Genomic DNA, 11,584 nt, shown 5'->3' on the forward strand with positions numbered 1-11,584 from the left:
ATACGTGGAAGCAAATAGCATCTATCTTTGCAGAATACAGGATCAATCGAGCCTAATCGAACTCTTCGAGTTCGAGCTCGCCAAGCTCGCGAGCCTCAATCAAAGTTTGAGTTCGGCTTGTTTAGGTGTCGAGCCGAGTTCGAACCGAGCTTTTAACGAGTCAAGCCCAAACAGTTTGTCGAGCTCGAATATTTTTGACAGCCCTACAACCGGGGTCGGAGAGCAATACATGGCACTACACATTACCATTTCTGTATTGTTGCTGCACACTTCGAGTTGCTACCATGAAAGCATAATAATCCTTCTTGATGTTCTTCAGCCTCGTGACCACGTCGCCCATGCTCGGCCTCTGGCCGGGGGAATCGCTGGAACACTCTAGACCCATCTTGAATATCGACACGAGAAAATTGCAATTACGGGCATTGGAGGATGACGAGGCCGAAGTAGTAACTGTTTGCTGGTGAAAGGCTTGGCACATTATTTGTTCACCCTTATGTAGCTTCACATCCAAAACATCAATGAGTTTTTCTGAAAATGCTTGCAAAACGTACTGCCTAAGGCTGGATTCCCCTACGAACGTAGGATCTGTGGGCCTCTTCCCTGTGAAAACTTCAAGCAGCATGATCCCAAAGCTGAACACGTCGCTGTTTCGGGACGCCCTTCCCTCGAATGCAAGCTCTGATCAAGAAAAAAAACTCAAGAGTTAACTAATCGAACCAACACTCTGGTTTCATGAATAAATGATCACGGCAAAGACATACCTGGGGCCATGTACCCGATTGTCCCAGGCGTACTTGTTGAAACCATGGAGTTTTCATTGCCTAGAAGTAACTTTGCAAGGCCAAAGTCGGCAACATGCACCGTCATGTTCTCATCGAACAGCACATTGCTAGGCTTCAAGTCGCAGTGTAGGACAACTTGATAGTGGTGGTGGTGCAGATAATCCATTGCCTCTGACACACCAAGTATAATGTCCAATCTCTCGATCAATCCTAATGGTTTCCTATTTTCAGTGTGCAAGTGTGCCTCCAAGTTACCATTAGACATGTACTGAAGTAACAATGCCCTGAAGTCCAGGTTGGAGCAGGTATTAAATATATGTATTAGGTTGCGATGCCGAGCCATCCGTAACACTTGACATTCAGCATCAAAGCTCCTCACGGCCTGCTCGACTTGCATATTGAGCACTTTTATCGCAACCACCAAACCATCATCTAGCTGGCCCTTGAAAACTTTTCCAAAACTTCCTGCTCCGAGTAGGTTATCCTCACTGAAATTTTTAGTGGCACGAGAAATCTCGTGGTATGATACTAACCTATGACTAATCGGACCAGTAGAAGCCATCACATATGGCTTCTTATTATGTTTCTTTTTGTTCATTAGATACAAACAAGCTACAGATAACCCAGCTCCAATGGTGACAGCTAGGAGTATAAACTTGAGGATATGTCGACCATAAGTCGGTTCAAACTTGTCTATGCATGACGACAGTCCTAGACGAGGAGCACCACATAGCCCGACATTTCCAACCAAAGCTTGCAAGGTAATGTTTGAGAAAACACCTCCAACTGGTATTTTCCCTTCCAACCTATTGAAGGAGAGGTTCAGATAAGAAAGGTAGGTGAAGTTAGCGAGGTAGTTCGGTATTGTTCCCGATAGATTGTTCGATGATAGGTCCAATGTCGCCAAGCTGGTTAAGCGAACGAAAGATTCTGGAATTAAATCCATGAATGAGTTGTGTGAAAGATTTAGGTAAGTTAATGGCATCGCTACCTGTCCAAATGAATTTGGGAGGCTACCAGACAAGAGGTTGCTAGAAAGATCTATTTGGTTTGTACTTTGCATATGGCCAAGATCAGAAGGCAATGAACCGGTTAGGGAGTTATGGGATAGATCTATTCCGATAAGGTTACTACGATAAAACATGCTTGGTGGTATGGTCGAAGATAGATGGTTATAAGATAATGAAATATGCTCTAGCATGGTGAGGTTGCTCATGTCATCTGGTATGGAGCCAGATAATCTATTGTGCCGGAGATTCAACTTAAGAATCCTCCTTAGCATACTAAATTCTTTAGGGATTGCGCCATTGATGCTATTTCTAGACAGATCAAGTGCTTGGAGATTCTCTAACTTAGAGATGGATTCTGGTATTTCTTTGACTAGATGGTTGTTGGAAACGCTTAGCAGAACAAGACGACTAAGATTCGATATTGTTGCTGGAAGCCCACCAACCAAATGGTTGGAACGTGCTTCAAATTCAAAAATGTTAATAGATAGGTTACCAAAATAGCTAGGGATACTCCCAGAGAAATGATTATTCGATATAAAAAGGGTTTGGAGTTTCCGACAACTACAAAGGTTGGCCAAGAAACTAAGATCCCCACTGAGATTATTGTCTCGAATATCTAGAAGCCTAAGATGTTTATTGTTTCCAAGTGTTGATGGTACTGGTCCAGTGAGCTGATTCGAATCTAAACCTAAGTAAGACATTTCTGACAAATTTCCAAGAGAATCTGGGATGGGGCCTGTTAGTTGATTATGGGAAAGGTGCAGTTTTGTAAGTTGCGTCAGTTCTCCCAATTCCACCGGAACCTCACCGCTTAGGTTGGAGAATGAAAGGTCAAGCAAAGTGAGCATGGTAAGATTGCTGAGCACAGCCGGTATTGGGCCAACGAGGTCATTTCCACCCATTGAAATCCCCGTGAGTTGAGATAGCTTAGCTAGCCATGTCGGCACCACATCCACAAATAGATTTCCCGGGATGCTAAGTATCTGAAGATGCTGGCACGCTGCAAGGTCCAATGGAATTTCACCCTTGAATTTGTTATCATATAGAGCTAGTACTTGTAACATGGGTAGACTAAAACTTGTATTGCTAGGAATATGACCAGTTAGATCGTTGGAGGCCAGACCAATGGCGACAAGTCTAGACATGTTGAAGATGGTTGGTGGTACTGGACCAGAGAGTTGGTTACGTCTCAAGTCTAGAAGCTGGAGCATGCGCAAGGAACCAATACCAGATGGTATTGGCCCAGACAGACTGTTATTGTGAATGTATATGCGGCTTAGTATAGGCATGCTGTCGAATGAGAAATTAGGTATCAGGCCGCTTATGTAGTTTCTTTCTAGAGAGAGGTACCTGAGGCTACGCATGTTCCGCAACTCATTGGGGATCTGCCCAGAGAGCTGGTTGAAATTTAGGACCATGGATTGGAGCATGGTGAGGTTTCCTATAGTAAGCGGTATTATATCAGTTAGATTATTGTGGCCAAGATAAAGATATCTAAGACGGGCTAATCTTCCAGGATCAGCTGGGATGGGACCAGTGAGGGCCGTGTTGGTGAGGTTGAGGACTTGGAGGAAAGAGAGATTACCGAGGTGAGGGCTGAGCTCTCCTTGGAGGGGAATGTCTAGCAGCTTCAAAGCAGTGACACGCCCTTGGTAACGGCGGCTGCACGTCACGCCGATCCAGCGGCAGAAGAACACATCGCTTGTCCAGTTATTTCTCAGGATGGACAAGGGATCGGATAGCTGCGACTTGAAAGCCTCCAGCGCCGCAAGGTCGCTGTCGTTGCTTGAAGCAATAGATGAAACAGCCATGAACGGGATCAGCAACAGGATGGTGGCCATTAGCATGACCAAAATGTAGGAAGGAGCCATGTGCCTGGATGCTCTCATCTATGTGTACGTTTGTTGGTTCGGGGCAAGCAGATCCGATCTACTTATGCTGTGCAAGATACATGCATCTTGATTTATGGGGATGTTAGGCTATAACAAGATATTTACGCTGATGTCTGTTGGATGGAGATGGAGGGCGTGCCTTGCTTTCAGCGAGGCAACAGATCTCAGTCCACTACCAAGTACCGACCGCTGCTCCAGTTCTAGCCGAGTAGCCGACGTCTCACATCACCCTAGGATTGTCCACCCATTCACCGCCGCCGCTCATGGAACTCCTTTTCTTATTGACTCAAGCGATCAAGTCTGTGCTGTGGTGGTGATGTACATGGAGTTTGTCCATCTGCAAACATTCCAACCCGTTGAAAAAGTTCAATACAGCTGATGTTTGATTACTACCCGTTGTGCAAGATACAGGAGTCCTCAGCAATACATATAAAATACAGGTACAGCGGAGGACGACTGCTCCATAGTCTGGTGCGAATTGCGTGTATCAGTCAAGATTTACAAAAAGATAGGACAAAACCTTCACGATCAGGTTGCCGGCGCGTAAGATCAGCTCGCCGGCGCGTAAGTAAATTATTAAGCAATAATACAAGGCATTTTCGAATTGCATTGTTTTCCTTATTCAAATATTTGTGCCGGCGAGTAGATGTTATCATTGACTCATTATACAATGGTAGTAAGCACTGATCCTGACCACAACACCCATCAGCTAGCTTAAAATAACAAAGAAATTACGATCGTGGCACCTATCTTTTACGCGTAATTTTTTTGTAGTGCTGCACTTGACGCATCTAATGCCATTTTACTGGCCAATAATTTGCACACCATATCGTTAGAAACGTACAACTTGTCTCTTTATTATTTTACAACTCGGAACCTCTTTAATCAATATTAAATATGGATTTCTATTTTCGTGCGCCACCTTGGTTATTTGTACTCGCTTTTGCCTAGCCTCTAAACTTTTCCTCATGTTTGTCTGAGCTTCTGTCTCAAACTCTCACAAGGTCATCGGGTCAATGACATTGAATATTATGCTGACGTGTGGGCCTGCGTAGGGGGTGCGGCATGTGGGTCCATCACTCACCTCCTGACCATAGAAGATTTGTGAAACAAAATAGAGCACATTTTCTCACTCACTCTCACTAATCTCGTATCTCTCTCTTTCTAGAAACAAATCAAAGCACTTTCCGTTGCTCACTAACCCTGCTACCTAACGCCCCCTCTAGCTCACGACGTTGTTGACTGTGGTGACCCGGCATACCACTGCATGGTGTAGTATGCAAGTCTGAATAACACCAATGAAACACCGTTCCACTAGTATTATATCGCTCAGAGTGGTACAACAGAAACATATGCGGGTCCAAGGCATGTCTATAGAATTACAACATTGACTCTGTTACATAAGATCATCATAGCCTCCTACTTTACAATGAGGTAAAACTGCAAATAAACTCCAGGAGAACGACTCGTAGTCTAATCCTAACACGAACTCTATTTGTAGAGTATTTAACTAGCTACAGAGGCTATGAGTAGATTCTAGCTAAATAGGAGCTAAGTTTAGGAAGCTGGTTCCTTCTATTGCTAATCTAGGTTGTCTTCTTGTTGGATGTGGTGTTCGACTCCTCTGACAGGTTCATGTCCCTTGAAGTAGTTGTTGATTTCCTCGGTCTTCGAGTTGCACTGTAGATCCTCCTTAGTGGCCTCCATATATAAGCAGGGGATTTAAGAGTGGGATGAGTACGAGCGTACTCAACAAGTTCATTATAGGGAAGAGGTGTTTAATGCACTAGCTACAGCATTAGACCAGAAAGTCTAATACCAATGCAGGTTTTCATAACCATTTCTTCAAGAGGTTGCTTTTATTCGGAAGAACTATGTCCGTCAGCCTTCACCGGTTTACTAGAACTTCATGGAGCTCCTTTCCGGCCGCGTTCGCAGTTCCATATCCCGGAACAGGGACTGACAGGTCACGGTTCTTTACACTCTGCAGAGGTGTGTTGCTTTACCCATAAGAGATCTTAACCTTGATGCCAACCGGGCAGCTTTCCCGTCCACACTTCCTTTGGTGTGAGGCCCGGTATAAGGTCTAGCCAATCATGTTCCTCCGCTACCTCGAACACCCACCCGTTGTTGCATACCCCGACCCTGGGTCCTCGCCGGTCCCATTATTCCCACTCACGGGTGGACCCCGACCACGACAACGGTTTGGGACTCGTTAACCAAACTCCTTCGCCGGTAGCTGCAACCCATCATAGACCGCAATACCGTGGGGACTTAAGGCTTCCCCAGCCTACCGCTTGTTCTTCGAGCGACAAGTGCCTACGGACTATGCCGTGGGGACTTAAGGCTTCCCCAGCCTACTGCTTGCCCTGACAGATACAAGTGTCTACGGTAAAGCGCATCCGTTGATGAACGAGAGGTGGAAACACTTTTGACTACTCCGTCCCACTCCGGATCTTATGGTTAACACGGGTATTACGGCACAAGAATCACTGGACGACATTTGTTGTTAATCCTAGATGGATAATAACCCTTGCAATGGAACCTCCACCATATCAACACAATCCATGGTTCCATTGCCCACCACATAGTCATATTCATAGTTATGAAAGTAGTGGTTTTGGTTTTTATGCAATAGTGATAACCATAGTACTTTGCAAGTAATTTGATAGAAATACTCAAATGACATGAGCAAGCGATGAACTTGCCTTTCTTGACTGCAAGATTATGCAGACAAGGTCTTCGATGCGTAATAAATCCAAATTCTGAAATAGCATCATCGTCCGGTAAGGACGATGTTTAAAAGATTGGCAAGAATGCAATAATGCATAAGAATGAGATGCAATCGCTCTAAGCGTGACCTAACCCCGATGATTTAGGATCAGTGAGTTGTGATGATTGGTTCAGGGTGTGTTGCACTTTTAGAGTGATTCACAAACAAAGTTCTTATTCAGGGTTGTGTTGTTTTAGTATCATAAGCAAGTGGTAAAATGCATAGTAACAATCATACATACCCAGGAATAGTAATTGTATAATAAGTAAAGAGCAGTTGTTAATTTTAAGTCCTATAAGGCATGGTTGATGTTTACTTGTTATATTCTTTAAAAGAATAACTTTTGAAGAACGTGTTATTTAATAAAGAACAAGTATGATTATTAGAGTTGTGGGGTTCTATGGTTTTCTATGGTTCTAATTGGTTTCTGGAGTAAGTGGTAAATGGATCACAACCTAGTTGGATTCATCAGCTACTAGGCTTGTATTGTTGAATTAAGCCTAAACATCTTAATTACCAATAGTTGCTATCAAGGTGGTATACCTTGTTGGTGATAGCTGGCTAGGGTTTATAGGTCCTTATAAGCAGGGTTGATGATGATTCTTTATTTACTTCAAAAGAATAACTTTTGAAGGACATACTTCTTAAGTAATAAGAAGTATATCAGTTAGGGTTGAGGTTGTCTAGGTTTTGCTACTGGATCCACTAAGTAAGGAATGATTGGCTCCTAAATAGGATGGTTCATAATTATGAAGTATTTGTAGGGTTCAGTGGACTATGGTTATGTAATGATAAATATTGGGCCTAGATGCTATTGGGGTTCATCACAATGGTGTGATGCTAAGCATGGATGAATAAGGATGATGGTTTTGACAGTAGAAGCTAGGGTTTAAACTTGGTTGATCCTACTTGATCAACTAGGTTTAGTGATATGCATACATGGAATACTAAATTGCTAGTGATAGGGTTCTACATTTTATGTGGACATAGGTATGTCTTTTAGTTGCTAATGGTGGCTCTATGATGTGAATTAAAGTATCATGATCACCTGTTCTACCCTTGGGTTTAGGTTAGAAGCAAATTAGGGTTCACATGTAATAATGGAACTAGGGTTCCTAGTAGAGTTAAGGTTTTAGGGTTCCACATGAAATTATGAGGTTATCACTTTGTTTCTAATGGAACTAGGGTTTCCTAATTACCCTATAATTCTTGGATTAATAACTTCATTATTAAGTTGAAGTTATTAATGAGTTTGAAATAAAAATAATATTGGATTTGACATTTTATTATTTTTAATGAATTTAATAATTAAGGTATTTATTAATTAGGGTTTAAATCTCTCAATAATGATTTAACAAAATAATAAATAAAGAAAATCACTTTTCATGTTTTCTTTATTTTCTTTACTGGTTTTTTTTAGTTTGAAAAGTTTTCCTAATTTCTGAATTTTAATTGTATTAAGAGTTAAAGGAAAATGCTTAATTAACAAGTATTAAATAATTGAATTTTTATTAAAAATAAAAATTTCATTTTATATTTTTATTGGATAGAGTTTTATTTTCTAAGAATTTTAATATCTTATTTACATTTTTCTGACTTAAATTGAATTTTCTAGATTTATTTAAAGTTGCAGCAATTTTCTGGAATAAATTTAAATGACTAACAATTTTGTTACCGTGGCAGAACCTAACCCCAGTCACTGACCTGTGGGGCCAGGGCCACGTACGCTGCCACGCCAGCGGCGATTGGTCAAGGTTGTCCAGACGAGTTGACCACGCTGACGTTTAACCGCCGGTGGTTGTCTGAGGGTGGCGCCGCCGATTTACGGCCTCCCCAGATGCGCGTCTAAGCTCTCTGGACTCCCCATGACATGAGGAATTGAACGGTGGCACGGTTACGCGAGGAACTCACCGGAGCATCGCCGGAGACCATGTCTGCGGCAGCGCAGCTCCGGCCAAGTGTCGAAATGGAGCTACGGGTGGCTATTTGATGCGATTTAAAGAGCTACGGTTGCGTATTCGTACCCTGGCTCCGATGAGGTGGTCGGCGACGACAATCGTGGACGGAGACGAGGTCAATTGCTGATATGCCGGAGATGAACTGCAAAAGGGAATCTCCAAATTGGCACCACTCACTGCTCCCCGAGATGCTATCTTCTTCCTGGATGCTCTACTCGTCAAGGCGCATCTCCTGGACCACCGCACGGGTGCTGGGGTGGCTCCCATCGCCGGCTCCTTCTCCGACTCCGGCGGCCAGTACGTGGGAATGGTGAGAGCTACAGAGAGGTTGAGGGGAATTGAGATGGCGGAGATGAACAAGGACAGCACGGCGGTCCTCCTGGTGACTTTATAGACCACGAGGTGGTCTGGAACGACGACGAGTCATCAGCGACGAGCGGCCAGGATACGGTGGCATTGGTTAGGGTTTTCAGGGCGCAAATCTTGGCACATTTCTGGATAGGACGGACGCGAATTCGGTAAGGTGAGATTTTGGAGGGTTTGGCGACGTCCGGGTCGAGCTCATCATCACCGGGGACGTGGCCAGGGCGCTCCTCCGCCGTGTCGTTCTCAGGGAAGAAGAAGAAGGTGTTTTTCTTCTTTTTTATACGAACAGTTAAGTGGGTCGGGCTGGTTCTGGTGGTGGGCTAGGCCTTGTTGGTGGGCTGTTGTTGAGCTCCGTGGCCAGGTAAGTCAATCTCTTCTTCCTTTCTATTTTATTTTTTTTCTGTTTTAATTTTCTATTTTGAATTCTGTTTTAATTCAAATTTGAATTATTTTCTGTTTTGCAGGTCTTGCTCATTTCATTCATACAAGAATTATTTTAGGGTACTGCAGAGTCTTTAGTAGCGTATTAGCAAATTTAATATGACATTATAACATTGGTTTATTAATTAGTATTGGTATTTGGATTAAATTTCCATTTAGGTATGAATTTATGTGTTCTTTATAATTCCTTTTTCTTCTTGGTTATTTGTCTCTTCTAAATTATTAGAGTGGATAACTTCTATTCAAAGCATCTTTAAGATCATTATGAGGTCTTGGTTTCTTATTTGAGAGTGTTGCCCACATGCATATAATTTTATGTGAGCACTTGCTTATTAAGGTCTTGTAGGTTTTATTATATCTATTTTTCAAGGGTAACACTGGTATTATATTTTAATAGCACCTTGAAATACCTAAGGTAGATACTACTCTTATTATGGGTTGGTCTTAATTAAGTGGTTGATCACCACCATGGTTCTAATGATGAATAGTTTCTCACCATATAAAGTATAGAGTTTGATTCTAAGGTTTGCTTAGGTTCTTTAATTTATGAATTATAGATGTGGTAGTATTCTACTTATAATCACCAAGTGATTCACAAGTATAGGTTGGGATATAAGCCTAGATTTGATTACTAGTGATCTCCCTATAATTTCATGTGGGAATGGGATCTACTTATCCTAGTAGGGTTTAACTTATCCTCACATACCTCAAGAGCATGATCATGGAGTAGGCATGATCAACTTGTTCTTAATATCTTTACCTCAAGTTCTTAGGGTTTATGATCATTACTCAATTTATAATGTTCAAGGTTGGGCTTCCTAAAGTATTTCTAGTGGAATGGTTTTCACTTCCATGATCAAGTGTTGTCTTGATTAACTAAGCATAATATCTCCCTTATAGTTTCTTGGGTGGACATGGCTATGGTTGTCTCTATAGATTATATCCCAGGAGAATGCCTGAGATATTCTGTTAGGGTTCCACTTAATAAGGTTGATATTATCATCTGGGTATATGGATAGTTCTCTCCCTCACATTCAAGTGTTGGCTTTAACTTTCTTGAGTGTAACACCTTAGCTTGGGCTTCCTTATAAAGGAATGGTTTATTCTAGGGTTTATGGTGTATTCACAAGATCTCATTAGGTATGAAAGGTGAAGTCTCTACCTAGATGACTTAGTTGAGTTAGTCCCTTCTTTACTTCACCAATTCATGGACATAGTCTTGTTCCATTTGATATTGGCTATCTCACCACTCCCAAATGAAATGGTTTAACTCATAATACTTTAGTTCAATGGTGTCCTTGATTCTTAAGTAGGTAAATCTAAGGTTAGTATGAATGGTCTCTCTCATTTGGAAGGACTTTAGTACTAACCTAGGGTTAGGCTCCATAGAGGTTGATGTAATCATCAATGTCTATGTTTAACACAAATGGTTTCTCTCTCTAAGGAATCTCTTGAATAATACTCTAAGGTTCCTCTTAAAGATGATGATTTGAATACTTGGATGTATATCCAAAGTTTAGCTCAAGGTTTGGTATTGATTCTCTAATAATTCTTATAGAACTCTCACCTCTCTAGGTTTGATGTATAATAATATGGAATGGAGAAGAATATATACTTCTTGAGTGGATCTCCTTGTTATAATTCCAATGTTGTAGTGGAATGAATACCATGAGGTTTCATGGTAGGATCATGGATTAATTTTAAGACATGGAGAAGATAGTCAAGAATGTTTTCTCCATTTTATTGTTACTTGATTTGCAATTGAATTGGTGTTCATATGTTATGACAAGGATTACCATATTATAATCTTTTATAAGATCAAGTAATTGATCATTGAGTAAAGTGTTGTTGTGTTGATTAATAGTTTCCTTTGATCTAACCCCTTAGATCAAATCATCTCTACCCAAAACAAAGTTTTTGCAAAGTCACATTGAGGTTTATAGCGCTTGACTTGATGAGCTACTTCAATTCCACCAAGGTCAAGTGAAACTTCAGTTACTGTGACTGTTTTACTTTAAAGCGCGAAAATTCCCCAGATTTTCTATGCATGAATGCAATGCACACATCTGTTTCCTCTATTTTTGTAACCCCATTACCTGGGATATTACATTGACTCCTTGCCAGAGGCCCATAGCACACCGCCCCCGCCGCTGACCTTGCAAGACCATGTTGCGCCGCGATAACCTTCCATGCCGCAGCATGTGATCTAAATTGGTTAGTCTAGTTCGTTATCCGTTAAGATTTCCTTAAATCCCGCTAAGTTTCCTCTTCTAGTTACCTACTATGTACTGGGGAGATAATCTTTTAAAATCTTTGGAATTTGGGGAGATAATCTCTTAAATCTTTGGATATTCCTAGATGT

At 41.7% G+C, this 11,584-nt stretch overlaps 1 protein-coding gene across 1 annotated transcript; it reads right to left on the reverse strand.

Moving 5' to 3' along the window:
- Positions 1-235: 235 nt before the first annotated feature.
- On the reverse strand, positions 236-3,663 carry LOC124652129 (LRR receptor-like serine/threonine-protein kinase EFR). Its single transcript, XM_047191154.1, has 4 exons — positions 2,492-3,663; positions 1,500-1,690; positions 751-1,424; positions 236-415 (listed from the first exon to the last, which is right to left on the reverse strand). The coding sequence occupies exons 1-4, from the start codon at positions 3,661-3,663 to the stop codon at positions 236-238; spliced, it is 2,217 nt and encodes a 738-aa protein (XP_047047110.1).
- Positions 3,664-11,584: the final 7,921 nt, after the last annotated feature.

This window comes from Lolium rigidum, chromosome 1 (genome assembly GCF_022539505.1).
Source record: "Lolium rigidum isolate FL_2022 chromosome 1, APGP_CSIRO_Lrig_0.1, whole genome shotgun sequence".
NCBI lineage: Eukaryota > Viridiplantae > Streptophyta > Magnoliopsida > Poales > Poaceae > Lolium > Lolium rigidum.